The 18,802-nt window shown below is 41.2% G+C and overlaps 1 protein-coding gene across 1 annotated transcript; it reads left to right on the top strand.

Annotated features, from left to right (window-relative positions):
* Positions 1–974: 974 nt before the first annotated feature.
* On the top strand, positions 975–16,458 carry SKP1 (S-phase kinase associated protein 1). The gene is made up of 6 exons (XM_056854046.1): positions 975–1,075; positions 4,239–4,335; positions 8,821–8,894; positions 10,755–10,898; positions 13,403–13,543; positions 16,182–16,458. Exons 2-6 carry the CDS (start codon positions 4,239–4,241, stop codon positions 16,215–16,217), a joined length of 492 nt encoding a protein of 163 aa, XP_056710024.1. The 5' UTR covers positions 975–1,075; the 3' UTR covers positions 16,218–16,458.
* Positions 16,459–18,802: the final 2,344 nt, after the last annotated feature.

Genomic DNA, 18,802 nt, shown 5'->3' on the forward strand with positions numbered 1-18,802 from the left:
TGACCCACTAATTGCATCTGAAGCAGTGGGTTTACGAAAATGATGAACATTCATGCTGGAATAAAATGACGTCAGTATCTACGGTGCCACAAGGCTTCTGTTCATTTTCACTGCAACAGACGATTGAATTATTTGGAACTGTTGCCGCTTTTTGGTCCACATTAATTTAAACTGGTCAGAAAGGCCAAACGATTGCCCTTGTACGTGGATAGAACTGTCATATTCCAGGCTTACCTGCGAGTCTCATTGAATGCAGCAAGCTTTCCAGGTAAATATACCGCTGTTGTGCGCGTGCTATTAATTTACGTCGCCCTTAAGAGCTGCACAATTCGTGCCTCAATCTCGGACAGCCATCCCGTCGTCTGTAAGTATCTTATCTGTTGGTCTTTGTTGTAAATTGCATTATCGTTAACGGCTAGAGAGCCCAGGACAAGATTTCCGACAATATACTGAGCGCATTGCAGGGGATAAGAATGACTAAGTGGAAATGCATAGGACAGGGAGGGAGCGACAAATGCATAATGAACGATCAGCATGCAGGAAAATCCTAGAGGGGCGAGACAACAGCATTAACCGCAGGGATGAAGTACCGTGCGTGTCCTTATGCTTGTTACGTACAACACAGTCGCCGCCGTTGTGAGGTGGCCGTTGCCATGAGACTGTTTCGATGCAAGGAGTCTAAGTGACTGCCTCAAAGACCCTCGAGATCGTTGGCGACATAGGCCAACCAACCCCGTTTTCCCCAAATGCAAAATCCTAACGTGCGCCCATCTTTTCCTCTCTCAGCTAGTAGACTAGACAAGCACCCCGTAAAGGTCCTCTTTTCTCTACTCCCCCCGCTCTTCTCTTTTGTCTGCTCCCTCCCCGTTTTTGTTCAGGCGCGACGAAGACACTCGGTGTTTGTGAGGCGAAAAAAGACAGAGGGGCCCTCGGGGGCCTTCGCGCCGATTCGGCTCCGCCCCCCGACTCTATAAGAGGAGGCGGCCGCCGCCTGGCCCGAGGTTTGCTCCTCGTCGTCGTCAGTGCGCGTCGAGGAAGGAGGGGCTGAGAGCCGCCAGCGCGTTGCTGCCTCACGGTGAGTTGTGATCGGGGCCTGCTCGAGGCCTGCTCGCCCTCTGGACGTGGGGATTGAAACGGGGGGAGCTGCGGGAGAAGTCGGAACGTGGAGGCCGCCGCGGAGGGACTGGGCAAGGGGGGCGGGGGGGAGCGGCGGCGGCGGCTCCTTGCAGGTGGCTGCTGAGGGAGAGGCCTCTTCCTTCTCGAAGGCTGTGGATGCCGCGCCGCCGCCTCTTTCCTAGTGGGGGGTGATGGTGGACACTGAGAACGGCTCGGTTTGTGTACGCCTCTTCCCTGTCCAGCCACTGCAACTTCCTGAGCTGCTGAGCCACGAAAATAGCTCCCCACCCCCACCCCATCCAGGCGAGAGAGTCGTAAAGCAGACGGCTAAAGAGAAGATGGGCTCGCTCGTGAAACACTATTGGCAGAGTAGGACGAGTTCTTGGAAGGCGCAAAAGGATGCAGACTTCGGGACGTCCAGCGTCTTGTACATTGCAAAAAGACGTAGCAACGAGGGCAGCAATGCCCGTTTGCTGACCGCGTTTTTTATATGCACTGTATGGATCTTGGTTATCGTTATGTTTTGTCACTGGAACTGAAGTTCGGTCAGGATCAGAGTGGGTGGGTTTGTTATATGGCCGACTTAAAACATGGTTGTTTGTTATTGCGGTAGAGAGCTTCAATGTTAAAAATGGGCCTTTAGCAACAAAGACTATACTAAGACAGGCTTAGCTGAATAGCAGACTCCCCCCCCCCCCCGACTGTTTTAGGGCAATGAGGAATGTTTTGTGCTGTGATCTGATACTGACGCATTGCTCTACAATGTAACCAACTACTTGTGCATTTTTAGTTAGTGTTATATGCAGAAATATAGCAGGCTAAAGCAGTTAGTCAGCTGCTTGGTGCAAAGAACACATTAATTTTCCAAACCAAAGCTGACTGAATAGAGAGTTATGTTAGCTTATGGCAGACAGAGTAAGAGTCTTTGGTACTTTAAGGACAGACACATTTATTGTGGTGTAACAAAGCTTATGGTGCAGTTAATTTGTTTTATTTTGACTAGAATAATAATCTTATTGTTTAAGCTAAGAGCTAAAAAAATTGGAGGTCTCTTTAAATGTCTTTCAAAAGCAGCCGGGAAGGGAGGCTGTGTCTTTCTGACATGATTTTGCCAATGCGGTTATAACAGGGGATACTAGATCCTGAAATGAACCATATTGGCGTCGCCTCAGACTGTATCCCTGTGGTTCAAGTTTTAGAAGTTATTGTCTGCTTAATTTTAGAGAATGTTCAGTTCTGTGAGCCTGAGTATTTCAGTATAAAATTTCTCAGTATGATTTTTGTGTGTACTATAACTTCTTTTTAAAAAAGCATAAGTTACTATGATGTGCAGTGGAATCTTGGGACTTTCACTAACATACTCCTACAGAAAATACCTTAATGTGGTTGTGGAGCAAGCTGCAAATTGTTAAAGTTGTGCTCCATTTTAAACTGAGTTTGTACTGTCCTCAGCTTGTACATGATACAGTGACCAGATTGGTTGTTGTCAAGATGAGCAAAACTGGCAAGGTGCAGTAAGAACATCTGCAAACTAACAGGTGGAAGGAGCAGGTTACATATGTGGAGTGCTGGCTAGCCACCCTCAAAGGAAATTTTCAGCTTGATTCAGATGGAATGCCAGACTGTGTTTGGGCACTGTGAGAAGGAATCTCTCCCACTTCCCCCATTCATTGAATGCTAGCTAGTTTTTGGTAATTCATGCTTTTCCACTGCACTGGGTATGGCATACTGGTGTTTGTGCTTGGCCTACGAATCTGGATTGCAAACTGAGAACAAAGCATGGCTTGTAGTCTTGATTTGTAGGACAAATATTGAGCCATGCTGTGCTGGTTCTGATTTAATGATACAAGACATACATATGGCTTGTCAATCATTCCTGTATTCCGTTTCATCAGTAGTGACTTACTGGAAACCAGTAAGTAAGTAATGTTCTTGCATTGTGTGAGGGAAGAAGGGGCTGCCCTCTTTTTACCTTTGTTTAGCGAATGAGCTTAAACAGTATCCTATGTTAATTTTTGTGACCCAGTAGGGGAAAAAATTCCAGACCAGATTGATGATGTCCCTTTTACCACATGAGAAGAGAAGCACAGCCAATCAGCTGAATTTTTGATTTTTGGATTATTATACGTATCTGTGGTTTTATCTCCCCCACATTTCTGTAACAAATCGATAAAACATCCTCAGGCAATTGATTGGGATATTCACCTGACGAACATTAATTACAATGATGACTTAGTGAAGCTGCTGTATTGGTAACAGCATCCATTCATTGTTCATACTTTTAATAGCTAATAGGCATAGATTTCACTATACTTTAGGTATGTTCAGCATATGTTTAGATCTTGCTTCCAGTTAACTGTTTACAAAATCTTGGTGCAGTGTCACTGAGTCTGCGTATTAAGAATAATGACGTAGAGTTCTTGTATTTAACTATTTCATAAATTGGCTTGAGTGTCAGTCAATAAGGTTAAATTGCTTTGAACTTTAATACAACTTACCATTTTGCTTTTGTAATACACCAGTTATGAAGGCTAGTATTTCTCCCTGGTGCTAAAAAAAGATACATTAAATACACGAAATTGCACTATCATAGGTTGGAAGCTTGCCTGGTATCTAGTCTAGAAGTCTGGAGTCAGAGCATTGACCAAGGAATGAGGCTTTGCAGAGTCTCAGGCATTGGTTCTCTAATTCTGTGATGCGTATGTCTTTATCTGAAAGAAAATAATACTGCAGGTAAGTAATGGACCATTGAGATTGGTACACAAACCAATCAAGTTCAAGTAAAGCACATGCTTAATTCAAGTTCAAGTAAAGCACACAGCTTATTTGCAATGCAGCATATGCAATCGAAACAAGATTCTGAAACAACCTACTTGCAATACTTGAAAAACATTGTCTAGTTTGAACTTGCACATGACTGGCAACTGATGATAAACAATGCTACTCATGTAAAGCTAGGGAAGATCAATTTGTAATCTATGGGGTCCAGTATTCAAAGACATGAGTTCATTTAGGTGATGTTGTCCCCATCCCCACCTGTAACATTTGGAAAAATGCATCTGTAATAAGTCTAACACATTATGTCAACAAAAATAGCTAAGAAAATTAACTTTCTGTTCTAGATGCCTTCAATTAAACTGCAGAGTTCTGATGGAGAAATATTTGAGGTTGATGTTGAAATTGCAAAGCAGTCTGTAACAATCAAGACTATGTTGGAAGGTAAGAGTAGCATGGTATGGTAACTTGCAGACAGCCAACTAAAGGAGACTTATGCATAATATGGCATATGTTTATTTCTGGGATAATATGACACAGCTCAGGGAAATAGAAAACTTGGGTTGATGGGTAATCCATCCAGCAAAGTATTACGATCACTGTGTGACTCCCTTGTAATTGGATAGCTGTGAAATGTAATCTACTGTGTTGTCATTTTCTGCCCCCCTTATGATGGTATGGTAAAATTGTGTGAGCAGTTAATTGCAAAAATTGAAAGCTCTCCTTGGATTATTAGATACTCTGATATTGTGAAAACTGTTATGGACTAATAACATGAAGAACAGTAGTATGATAGCTATAGCAGTCCTTCAGTTTCATTCATTTTTGTGTATAGTGTTCAGTTAAAGTGATAAGTGTGTAGAATGGGTTAAATGTTCACATGCCAGTTGGCTCATTACATTATCTCTTACTGATTATCCATTTTGTATTAGGATACTAATATAGCAAAAAAAAAAAGCAGTCAACAATACTGTACTTGTGTTCAAGCACAAGTGTATTTCATGGCTGTTATAATGTAATTACTTGCCTTCTGCTATCAGAATGATACGAGCAAATTTGGTAATGCAGTTTAGACCTGCTTTATTTTTCCAGTGGAGCTTTGAATTAGCAACTTATCTGTTTCTCAAAGCTGTTGCTAGGAGTGTGGATGATATCATTGTGACTCTTGAAGGAATTCCTTTGATTGTTATGCTTAAGGTCATTGGACCAGAGAGCAGGTGGAAGGAATGGAACAACATAAATTGTACAAGCCACTAAAATTGGATGCCATATATTTAATACTTCAGAGGAAAAGAATGCAAATTGTCTACCCCATAGTTCAAACAGAACAAGGCAGACTCTTCAACAGTGCAAGGGGTGGGGTCGCTTTAGGGTCTATAATGATGGGTGTTTACTATGCCTGCTTCATTTGTGGTTAAGCTTTTATAAAGTACTGGTATGCATGAGCATTTGAGCAGATAGCTAAAATTGTGAACCCCTGAAAGCAATTAAATTTATCAGGATGAAAGCTTCATTTGGACTGTGCCAGTAAATTAAAAAAGAGCGGTGGAACCCATCCAGATGGCCTTTATGTAATGCACACTGCTCATAATACTTGGAAGCCTGATTCTCATTTTTATGGACTTCTTATTACTTATCTTTGGCCTGATTAATGCTTCACTTTCTGAACGCTTGAGGCTCTGAATTTGTTGCTTTATTGTCAACAACCTGGTACTAGCAATCTTGGTAAATACTCTGTTTAAAATATTTATAATTGTGCACATTAGGCCAGTTAAGTATGTTGAAATGTCCTTGTTCCAGTGCCATGAAGTGAGGTTAGAAAAGTAGATGGCCGATTCCAGCTGCTGGTAAGACCTCATGGGTATCATGCAACTTCTGCTCAGGTTTTATTTGAGACACGTTTAGTGCGTTATTGTTAGAATTAAGGGGAAATTCACTGTTTATTTCTGGAGAATTAATGGACTTTGGACCTTCTGATTCTGCTGTCCTGCTTCTCCTTGGGTCCAGGCCCACATTTTTTATCTCTAAGCAGCTCATCCTATTTCTCCATTGCTGTTCTAGGGCAGCTGACAGTTGGCTAAAAAGTAGATAAATCCATCCAGTAATGGTTCAGCTTACTGTCTTTTAATAACGAGCAGTTTACCTAGATCCATTGCCTCATAAATTCTTAATCCAGTAAAATTAATAGGATTTATGCAGTCATTAATCATCAAAAATAGAACACTTCTCTGTGCGAGTGTCATATACACATACATGTGAATTGAGATTATAACTTGAAATCTGAAGAAAAAGTTGTTGGAGCATAGAAGTCTGGTTTAATAGATCTTTTGCTCAGTAGAGCTTAAAGAATTAGTGTAACATCTAATACATATTTAGTTACAAATAACTTGGCACACTTTAAAACATTATTTTATCTATTTTGCAACATCTTCTCAGTTCACCCCTTACATGGTTGTTATACACAATTACGTCATGAGCTGAACAGCAGCTCTAAGTTTGCAAAGGGGCACATCATGTTCCCATAGTTGTCGGTTTTTAATAGGGTCACTGAATTAAGCAGGGTGAAGGGCAAGTAACATTGGCTTCTCTCCTCTGTCTTATTCCTGTACAAGGCAAGCTCTTCAGTGTCTTCCACCTAAGTAAACACCAACAGAGGCTCTGTCAGAGTTGTCCCTTTAGGCACCTTATCTGTTGTTTCCCTGATGTACGTAAGGGAATGTTTTAGTAGCCTCTGTTTCTGCTTGCAGGAGGAGGACATTTCAGTACTTGTCTCTTGGCTTGCAGGGGAGAAAGTGTATGTGTATCTGGTGAAATATTTAAGATTTGGGTTTATGCTGTGGACCAGAATGTAGCCTCCTGAGGTCCAGATGGAGTCTTGGGCAGCCAGGAGCCTAGCCATCTTGTATTATGTTGTCCTTGTGGTCTGAAGTGATGTCACATCCAGTGCGTGTGTCAGCCATTGAATCCAGTGAGTTTTTCTTCCATATAAATGTGCATAGAACTGTGATCATCAGTTTCATGCGCTCACTGGATGTGAAAAGAAATAGAAGCTTCCTCTGTGGCCCTTAGTCAGTCCTCGGCACCCAAATGTTCACAGAGATAACTGTTTGCTCTGTCAGCAGTTTCTCTCAAGGTGGCTATTGCCAGAGCATACAGCTGGGTTGAATCTACTGTAATGTTTCCATGGGGGAAAAGGACTTCTGCCCATGGAGCATGCAGGAGGGAATTTGGGGCATTTCAGGTTGTCTTGGGAGTGGGGAGCTGCAAAGGTCATGTTCTGTGGGCAGAAGTTCTTGTCGTCACAGGAATGCAGTGCTGGTCCAACCTGCTGGATGCAACCGGCTTCTTTGCTAAGATAGCTGCAATGACTGAGGACTGATTGGATTGGTTGGGGTGGGAAAGGAGATGCAGTGGTGGCGTTTCCCTCTCCCCCCCCCCCCACCTTATGCTCTGGGAGATAGAAGGTGGAGTGGACATAGTTGTATCGGAATAACTCCAGTTTAAAAATGTTTTTCTGAGTACATGTGTGAATGAACAGGGTGTTGGCAGTTTACCAGCCAAATCATATGTCTGTAGATCTTTAATAATAGTCAAGCAGTTTAGTATTTCTGTATGTTGCTAGGCAGACTAAAATTTTTGCTTGGGAATATATGTGACCTCAGAATAGGTGCTAGGTCAGATTCCTATTCCTTCTAACTCATTCAGTTTTTAGCAGATAAATGGAATCTGTGCACTAGTATTTAGTAATGTGAATCTTTATTTCATATACACTTGCTTTGCATTGGAAACGGTAGGCATGCTTGGATAAATAGTACTTAATTATTTCGCTATGACTAAAAATGATTAGTGTAAGCTTTTGCACTGTACTTTTGCTACAAATATAGGATTGAATGAGCAAGTGCCCATTTCTCTCTCTCTCTCTCTCTCTCTCTCAATTTTTCAATAATTAGTATACATCTCATTTGACAATACATCCTATATACCAATCTTTGAATTGATAAAAAATTAAAGAATTATTAGGTGTATGTCTTCAGTATAATTAATTATAATTGACTTCCCCACCGACTTCCTCACTCTAAACAAATATCGGGTGTCTCCTTTGTATTAATATTTTCTAATCCTTATAAGTAATTATTTTAATGTTATATTTACCCCTTATGTTAATACATTTCGATAAGCAATAATAATATAGTATTAATAATAAAGGGGAAAAAAAGAAAATCATTTAAAAAATAAAAACAGAGACACAACAAAACTCATTAACATAATTTTCTCCAGTCACTCATCTCTGTCATAAAAAATGGAATAGATCTTAAAAAACTTTATATACCCCTAAGTAAAACATTAAGTTGATATCATTTTTCCTCTAACTCCCCCCCATTTCCCATATTAAGAGTCAAATTGGTATTCTTCCGGGTTTCTTAACCCTTCTTTTTAATCTTTTTCTTCTGTCTGGAGTTCCTGTAGCCATCTGCATGCTTTCTTGAAGTGGTCTCCTGTCTGTGACAGTCTTTACCCATTGCTCCTTGGGCTGTTGATTCTTCTTCTTGTATTCCTGTAGTATGGTCTAACAGCTCATTATTTCTTGTCAAAAAATTTTTAATATCTTCCAACGAATTGACGGCATGCTTAACTTGTTTGTAGGTAAAGGTAAGTCCTTGTGGTAACAGCCAGCTGTATTTTATTCCCTTGTTTCTCAATGTCTCAGCAAAATCTTTATAGAAGCCTCTCTTTTCAATCAGGAGACGAGGAATGTCTTTGAGAATTATGCAAGTGCCCATTTCTGAATCAATGCTATATTTTAAACTAGTACCTAATTTTCCATAATATGATTGTAAATTTCAACAAGTTGATCACATGTTTTATTTGAAATTGGCCATTAAATATAGGTTTTCTGGCTGCCTAATTGCTTGGCTTTTCTATTCTTAGATTTAGGAATGGATGATGAAGGGGATGACGATCCTGTTCCACTTCCAAATGTTAATGCAGCTATATTAAAAAAGGTAGGATGTTGAACAGAAGTTCTGTTTTAGTGATGCATGAAATAATATGCTTTTAAATAGTTTATCTGGTTGTATGAAGTCCAGACCCTCCCTTTCTGACACTGTCAAGAAATTTAACTAGTGCTGGGAAAATGCAGTTGTACATTTATGATAACCCAATATTAACCAAATACAGTCTGTTCTTGCTATTTCTATATGAAATGTGCTTGTGTATGTGTCAAATAAACCTGTTTATGGCATTGTTAAAAGTGAGTGAAGTAGTTGCCACTCTAAGAAGGTTACCGCACTTTGTATTCCCAGCGATGTATTAAGAGTTTGAAAATGTTGTAAAAAACATCGCTTTAAAAGGGTTTTTGGATACCACGGCTTATAAATGGTTGGAAGACGTCTTCACAGCTAAAGGGGCCAAGCAAAGTGCGAACAGTATTTTCTATAACGTTTTCAAACTCTTAATACATCGCTGGGAATACATAGAAAGTGCGAACAGTATTTTTTATAACGTATTCAAACTCTTAATACATCAGTGGGAATACAAGTGCGGTAACCCCCCCCCCCCCCAATCTTATCCCATTGAGCATTTGGAGAGACTTTGTCCTCTGTCTTTGTAAATTCTCACCCTGTGTAGTGTCAGTACTGGAGCCCAGTGCTTGTCTGCTGTGAGCTGTAAAACCATGCCTCTGTATTCTCTCTCTGTACCGGCACTGCACTTGACTGCTTGTGCTAGTTACAATCCCTGTTCTATTTATGATGTGAGCAACAGCATGGCTTTCCTTCCCCTCAAAGCATACTTCTATATTACATAGGGATATGATATCATGCTATGATGGTGGAATAAAAATCACTACAATGTAGCTTAGGATCACCTTTTGACTATGCAGGGACATTTAAAGAGAAGTGGTACAGGCATTCCTAGTAGGAGAGCATCTAGTGCAAGACTCCAGGCAGGAAGAGTTCATCAGAGCAGATGGTCACACAATTTCTTTGCTTGTTCAGATGCAGAGATCAGCTATAGACTAAGCCCGAGTTATGAAGGTCAATCCATTGTTTCATCAAAATGTTTAAATCCCTGCACAGCTTACATTTCTTCTATACTCGCTCCATTAACAGTAGCCAGCATGGTGTAGTGGTTAAGAGCGGTGGACTCTGATCTGGAGAATCGGGTTTGATTCCCCACTCCTCCACATGAGCGGTGGAGGCTAATCTGCTGAACTGGGTTGGTTTTCCCTCTCCTACACATGAAGCCAGCTGGGTGACCTTGGGGGTAGTCACAGCTCTATTAAGAGCTCTCTCAGCCCCACCTACCTCACAGGGTGTCGGTTATGGGGAGGGGAAGGGGATTGTAAGACAATTTGAGTCTCCCTTAAGTTGTAGAGAAAGTCAGCATATAAAAACCAACTCTTCTTCATAGGCATATGTAACTATTTTAGGATATAATTTATGTAAGGTAACATTCCCATCAGTTATTATTCCATTCATGTTTGCTCCCATTCATGCATGATCCTTTACACTAGTGTCCGTCAGCTAAAAGTACTGCATACTTAAATGCACCACAAGATTGGAATTCAGATAACAAGAATATATGAAATGTCGTTCACAGCATCTCTAGACTGTGTGCTTTGAGATTATGTTGCTGTCATTGACAGTTTCCTTCTAAGGCGTTAGTAGTGTATTATGCCAGCTGCTCATAATTCTAAACTGTTTCATGCAAGATTGAGAAATGATCAACAATTGTGCACTTCTGTGGAAACAGGCCTTTGGATGCAGGAGGTGTTGCACTGATGAGAACTGGACAGTCTTTTAGTTGTAAGGACAATATATTTTAATATGAGGCTAAGAAGTTTTACTTCATTCTAATTTAAGGTGATCCAGTGGTGCACCCACCATAAAGATGACCCACCTCCTCCTGAGGATGATGAGAACAAAGAGAAACGAACAGATGACATCCCTGTTTGGGACCAAGAATTTCTTAAAGTAGATCAAGGAACTCTTTTTGAACTTATCCTGGTAGGTTGGCTTCTTATATCTCGTTTGGATGCCAGGTATACAGATACTATAGTTAGGGTTTCCACCAGAGCTGGAGAAAAAATGTCCTGTCCCTTTAATAGAGGCTTAATGGATAGCTGAAGCATTTAATTGAATGGAGATGAAATTACCTATTAAATATCATCCCGTTACACCTGTATTAAAGGAACAGAACATCTTTTTCTCCAGGCAGTTAGTAACCCTAAGTTTGTGTGTGTGTGTGTGTGTGTGTTAAGTGCCGTCGAATCGCTTCCGACTCATGGCGACCCCATGAATGAAAGTCCTCCAAAATGTCCTATCTTTGACAGCCTTGCTCAGATCTTGCAAATTGAGGGCTGTGGCTTCCTTTATTGAGTCAGTCCATCTCTTGTTGGGTCTTCCTCTTTTCCTGCTGCCCTCAAGTTTTCCTAGCATGACTGTCTTTTCCAGGGACTCTTGTCGTCTCATTATGTGACCAAAATACGATAGCCTCAGTTTAGTCATTTTAGCTTCTAGGATCAGTTCAGGCTTGATTTGATCTAAAGCCGGCTCTGTTCGGCCCTGCCCGCCTCCCAGCTGGCCGTCCCGACGCGCACACGCCCAGCCGGCGTTCACTCCATAAGACGCACAGACATTTCCCCTCACTTTTGAGGAGGAAAAAAAGTGCGTCTTATGGAGCGAAAAATACGGTACTTTCCTTAGCAGTTGTATTCATTTTAAAGATATTATTTTGTTTAGTATTTAAAAGGTATCAGTTTTATACAATTGAAATGGGTATGTAAAGGTAATTTTTGAAACTACATGTTTGGTTCAACGCCCATAATAATAAAAGATGACCTAGTGCTTCAAGAACTAGCTTTGTTACTGCAGAGGTCCAGAAAAGCCTGTTAAATAAAATTTAAAAATTAAAAGCCTGTTAAATAATCAGCTTATTAACATTACTTTTAATATGACTATAGCCTAGATTTTTGTAACTGTTAGACTTTGATTAAATGTGGCCTTTTGAATCCATAAATGAAAGGAGAGAGCACAAATAGAGCGGCTTGTGTGGCAAGTATATAACTAATGGATAGGGTCTTTGCTTCTGTGTATGATTTGGAAGATGTATATACTAGACACGTGTCTCTGAGAAGGAGACCCACCTTCCAGATTAGTGCAAAATGACAAAGTATAAGAAAGACACCACCTTCCTGCCACCTCTCTGAAGTAACAGGGGGCTTAGGTTTTACACCTGGCTTATTGGGGAACTTCCTGGGTGGTGGAAGGTGTGGTGAAAGGCGTTCCTGTGTCATGGGAACTGATCCAAATGTGAGAAAGGGAACTCTTTGGAAGGGAGGAAGAAGGGTGTTGAAGGTGATCTTGATTATGTAATGAAAGCTAGAACACAAGAAGGAAGTACCTGTTGTCTAATGTTGAGTCATGCACCTTCTGTGCTTGTTCTTATGCTTGGTTCTGTAAATGGACTGCACATAGCAGTGAGTGGTCATGCAGCTAAGATGAAGGAAGGCCCAACAAATATGGAGGCTTGATGGCAATATTGGTTGTCTTCCTTACTACATTCCAAAAGGTCCCCCAAGAAAACCAGTTGGTAACCACCAGAGCATAAGCATTCAGGCTGCTCATATTGTAGAATAAGAATTCCAGAATTGATAATGGCTGCTTGTTCTGAAAACTTGCTTAGTCCATACAAGCACTCTAAATCAGGGTTGTCGAACATATGGCCCGGGGGACAGATCTGAGGTCTGGCTCCTTGAGAGCTCTTATCTGGCCCATGAACCAGCTGATGTAAGCCACCCCCCTGTCCCAATCTGGGCTGGCGAGACATGGCCCGACCCGACCAAGTGGCATTTATGTCATATCTGGCCCTTGTAACAAATGAGTTTAACACCCCTGCTGTAAATGAAATAAGATATTTAATTGTAGCTTTGTGCAAACAGGTAGTCTTAAATGAAGTAGGGTGTGCTTTTCTTACTGGCTTTTAGGGTGTTAACACAATAACCGTGCAAGACAAAAAACCCAAAAAACCTATCCTGCAAGTCTCCTAAAAGGCTCTTCAGGCACTTCCATAGACAATCAACGCAAAATAAAAACAGATAAAATATCCTGTTCAGTAACACAAAGAGTCACTAATAAAACAGCCCTTAAGACCACAATTAAACACAGCAGTCTAAAAATCAAACTAAGTTTAAAAGATAGAATAGCATTAATGTTATATGATATAAAAATGTACAACAATGTTAGATTATATAAAAATGTACAGTTCATAACTGCAGTTAAAGTTATCTCTTGCTACCCAGGCCTTTTACATGACACCTCAAACTAACTGGTATAGGCTGGTATAGGCTGATATCTCCACCCTTCTGTAGCCCACAGATGGGGGACACAGAGAAAGACATAAAGATCTATAATGCTGAGCAGGTATGCCTAAGAAAAGATGATCCCTGTAAATATCTGTTTTAAGGAGTAGGAAAGAAATGAAGACTAAATGTGGCCACTTTCCATTTCAGGCTGCCAACTACTTAGACATCAAAGGTTTACTTGATGTGACATGCAAAACTGTTGCAAATATGATTAAGGGGAAAACACCAGAAGAAATCCGCAAGACTTTCAATATCAAGAATGACTTTACTGAAGAGGAAGAAGCTCAGGTATGCTACAGTTTTGACTGTTGACTGTGTTCATGATAGGACATCTACTACTCATGGTGTTTTTCTCATCTGCTGGAAATAACTGAAGGAACACTTTGGCTTAAATAAAAATGTTCTTTGGATAAATATCATAGTGCCTCTGGGCCAGGATCCCATGGACTCATAGTATGTTTCGAGACCTGCAAGCAGTAAGAAGATTGAGAAGCAGAGATCTTTCCCCTGTTGATAAGATGTATTTGAGTGAAATAGGGGACAGAACTTGCTGCTCAGCAGTGATGAAGGCAGGGTACTGGGGTTGCACTCTGCTTTCTGGGTTGGTCAAGGTGCACTGTGTGTGAACAAGGAAGCGTTAGTCAAAATTGGATAACGAGTTAACAGAAATAGTACTAAGCATAAATGATGTTACTTGAAGAGCTGCCCTTATCCCGTTGTGGAATGACTGCTCTAAATGCCATAGACAATGAAAAACTGCTTTTTGTGGGAACAGATATGATAGGCTAAATCCAGCGAACCACAGATGCAAGGATCTCTCCCCAGCAGTTCTTTCTGACCTAGAAAAAGTTTAGTTCTAAGGTGGTAGGGCCAGCAAGGACTAATAGACACACTGGTTGGGGGGGGGGGGCTGTGAAGGGAAGGGAGAAGAGGGTGACGTCTGCAGTCAGTGGAACTATGTGATGGGAGAGGCAGAAAGGGTGATTTTTGTCCTCCCCCCCTCTTGTGTCTCTTCCAATTTCCTTCCCTATTCCCACTGTAGCTTCCTGTCCTGTGTGACTCTTAGCGTCAATCCTGCGACCCTGGGAATAAACTTTCCTGGTATCAGAAAGAACTGCTGGGGGAGGGGGGGTGCACGAGAGATCTGGGTCCATCAGCAACTTGAGCTGACAGAACACTTGATTCAACCCACTTCCTTGGCAAAATTCTATATAACTGCATGGCAGTCCCAGCATAGGTTACAGTTTCCCTATTGGGAATTTAGTACAGGGATGCACAACTCAAAACAGTTACCTCGGCTGGAATGGTCCTTGATGGTAGCTAAGTGGGCTGCACCATCTGGGCTCTGCCCTGCAACATCTCCAGTGCCCATCCTTGTAAATCATTGATTGTGGTTGCTGCTGCTCCAAAAAATTGGGAGGGTTTCTACGACCCAGCCACACATGTATACCGAGTCAGGCCATTGGTCTGCTAAGATTAGTATTGAACACATTAACACGCATGAAGCTGCCTTATACTAAATCAGACCCTTGGTCCATCAAAGTCAATATTGTCTGCTCAGACCGGCAGCTGCTCTCCAGGTTCTCAGGCAGAGGTCTTTCACATCACCTGTTTACCTAGTCCCTTTAACTGGAGATGCTGGGTATTGGGCCTGGGATCTTCTAGATGCAGAAGTCTGTCATTAAGCCACGTCCTTATTTGATATAGGGGCTGTAAGCCGGGTCATTTGCAGTGCAATCCTGTGTGTGTGTTCATGTAAAAGTCCCATTTTGTTCAACGGGGCTTACTGTCAAGTAAGTAGTCAGGATTACATGCAGAGAGCATTCAAACCCCTTAAATAAAAGTATGGGAGGTTTGCTTCAGGGATGTTGCAGGAAGGGAAATGATGGGAAATGTGGGAGGAGGTGCACTCACCAGAGCAGGAGCTTGAGCTTGTAACTGCTGCAGGTAGTGCTTGAATGAGCATAGCAGGCACCAGGTGGCTGGCTGCACCTTCCAGTCCATAATTACCCACAAATGGAAATATCTGCAATACTTACTGTCCTATCAAAGCTAAATGAATTTTACTGCTTTAACAACATAAAATGCATCATATATGACAGCATATTAAACTGCACTATTTGACATATTTATGGAATTCAGAAATTGTAAATGCCTTAGTTTTGTACGAGCAAAATGGCAAATATATCAAATACTTGAGAGAAATCTGCAAGCTGATGCACCCACTGCTATTTTAGCATCTGTACGTCAATTTTTGCTCATAAACTGCGGTGCCTTCCTTTATAGGGGGAGGTTGCATTCAGATGGCACAACAAACTTGAGATTAAGCATTGGTTCGACGTTGGGCATGAACGCAACTTGCTTGCCATGCCTATGTGCTCTTCTCATTCTTCTCTCCTTTATGCACAGAGTTGGATTGAAAACTTTCTGGTTTGACCGAGCCTCATTTTGTTGAAATGCAGATTGAACCCGTGTTTAATCCCAGTTTGTTGGGATTTCTGTAGTCTCTCTCAGGGAAGCCCACAGTTTAAAGCTGCAAAGATGTGTTGCTTTAATCTGAGGCCTGAACACTTTTAGGTTTTCCTTAGTGGTAACAGGTGTTATGAAGTGGAGGTTGGTAACTTCTTTAATGAAGTAATGTTAAAATGGATTCCAAACAAATGTTAAGATTAGATCTGTGTGATGCTAGCTTGTGAACTCCCTCTATTTTAAGCCTCTCCTTTGAGATCTGCAGTGGGAAATTTTCATTTATTTCCATATCTTAATCTCACATAGATGCATTTCTCCCAGCCTCAGATTGGTGAGGTTATAGGAACTGCATTTAGTTTGGGTGACTTTTCATTTAGCTTAAGCCAGTTTCAGAAGCATCAAGATATATTCAGAAGCATCTGTAGACATATTAAATGTTTTTTTCCTTGATTTCTAGGTACGCAAAGAGAACCAGTGGTGTGAAGAGAAGTGAAGTCTTGTGCCTGACACCTAACACTGTAAGGATCGTTCCAAATACCAAGTTGCACTGCTCTGTTTATAATTGTTAATATTAGACAAATGCAGCAGCAAATGAAGTTATACTAGTAGAGTGGTGTTCTCTGCATGTGTAATGTTTGAATATAGATTTAAAATTCTATGGTTGAGTTTTTACCAGTGTAATCTGATGTCCTTACTTTTTCCTCTGCTCTGAATAAAACTGAACTAAGTGTGGACTTTGTATGGCAATTAGCACTGCAAGCTAGCCTTTCCATGCTCTTAAATGTATCACTGTAACATTCAAATATGTAGGATGTCAGAAATTCAGAAACCTCTGGCACTGTAAATAAAAACCACTTGCAAATGTTTTCTGAAACATAATTCACACAGCCTATTTTTGTTCGCAGAAAATGTAGTAACTTCTTAGGCTACAGGGTATTGGGGGAACCCAGCTGGAAGAATTGTTGGAGATTTCTTTCAGAACTTTTCTGTCGGTGAGAACTGCCAACAAACCCTGTTAATTTTGCCTGCTAAAAGGCCCGTTCTGGTGAAATCATATAGGCAGACATGACACAGGCGGCGAGAGTTGGGCAGCTAAACTCCTCTTGTGGCCAGGAAATGTAGAAAGTTCCTGATGGAAATAGTTATGTGCTTCTTCTCCCAGAGTCAGCAGATTACATCTACTATTTGACCAAAAATGAACTTTACCAAAGTTAACATTTCTTGGACCGTGCAGGTTAGTACCTGCTGCTGGTAAAGCTATAGTATTCCGCTATAGCCCATTGAGGTATTTTGTAGATCTGTGAAAGTCGAGTCACTGCATTTGACTTTGTGTATAGCATCACTTGTCCTGGTTACATGTTTGATGTCATGCGGATATAATGGTCTCCGAAGGAAAAAATACCACTTGCAAGTATCTGAGTAACATTTTTTCTTAGATTCTTAGCAATCCTTTATAGGGATTGGGGGTGTGGTGGGGTGAGCAGTAAGGTGTTTCCTTATCTTGTATTGCATTCTCTTTCTGTATGCACAGCAGAGTAGAATAAAATCCTAATAAATATAATTCACTTCAGAGATCAGTGGTGACCTTTCATCAGTGTTTAATAAAGAATGAGATACATGGAGTTTAATATAGCAGTTACCAATCAATATACAGAATCCAGCTTTAAAGGTGATTTCACAGACATGTCCTTCTGAAGTGCTGTTCATTTGTTTAACAAGTGCCGTATTTCTTAAGTAACGAGCACAGCCCCTTTCAAAAAGGGCTGTCAAAAGATGAGCTTCAGAAGGCAACTTGTGAATGTTCAAATGCACTTCTGAACAAATCCAGTTTTCTGACTTAATCCGATGGGATTTACCAAAAACTTTCCAATCTCCATCCATCTGCTCCAGTAGCTCTTCATCTTAAATGTGTTCTACCATATGTGTCTTGCTTTTCAGACCATGTTCTTTATTCTTTTGTCTCTCCAAAAACACTTGCTTGCCCACTGAGCCCAGCACTGGATTGCACGAAAGAATGCTCAGTGCCTTGCCCATTGTGAAAATCAGAATGTCCCTTGAGCACCTTATAAATTGTTGACTGTATGAATCCATGTGGGAAGAGAAAGGAGCTTACGTATCTCTGTTGTTTAAGGGTCCCTGGTGGCACTCATGATCTCTGGGGTAAGACTGACTAGCAGAAGGAGGGTTTAAATTAACTTAAGGCTCATCTTGTGTTACATAGCAAGGGAGGGAATGATACTGGCTGGCAATGTTGCCAGGGGACATACTAGACCTACTTGTGTGTCTAGGGGTTCCGGTAATGAGAGAAGGCACCACTTTGTCAATGTAGATCCAGAGGCAGGAGATAATTGAGCCCTGGAGCACAGGAATGGAGACACTCTTCTGCCAATACTTTTATGAGACATTGCTCAGGATTTCCAAACGCAAACTTCGATCACTGTTCATTTTTAGTTAGGAGATAATAACTTCAAACGCCCAGTAACATGTTAACCGCTCCTTTTGATGCAGATAAGCATTGCCACAGTTTGGGACATATGTTAGTCCATCTATGCAGTGCCTTCCTCCTCCCATAGTATACAGCACAGTAAGTGCCTCCTGTCTCTTCCTCATTTTGAAGGTGGTAAAGAAATCTGCCCTTTACCCTGTAACTTTTCCCTCCATCCTTGCTTGGGGGGAGGCAGTAAGCCTATTTACGCACAGAGGTAATTAGATGTGACATTACTCCTCTGTGCCTGGCCATGTTGCTTTTAGTCTGTAAAGGTTCTAGATCAATGGAGATTAAACCAGCATTTATTCAATCTTTGCTTTCCCTGACTTTGCTTAGTCCTGCCTCCATAGCTGAAGCTATAAAGGATGTTGCTGCCTAAATGGGTAAGATAATGTCTAAACACTGTGCCATGTTGAACACAGAGATTGGTTACAGACCACCAAAGATAATTTGTTTTAGCAAACTAGAGAATGCTGCCTCCCATGAAGAGTGAACTGTTCAAATGGTGCTTGTTACAGGTTGAGTTGGGTCTCTTTTGGCTGCTGAGAGGCAAAATAGCACCCTATACTGAAGTATATGGGGAAGTAAGT

The sequence above is a fragment of the Euleptes europaea genome, chromosome 1 (assembly GCF_029931775.1).
Source record: "Euleptes europaea isolate rEulEur1 chromosome 1, rEulEur1.hap1, whole genome shotgun sequence".
NCBI classification, from domain to species: domain Eukaryota; kingdom Metazoa; phylum Chordata; class Lepidosauria; order Squamata; family Sphaerodactylidae; genus Euleptes; species Euleptes europaea.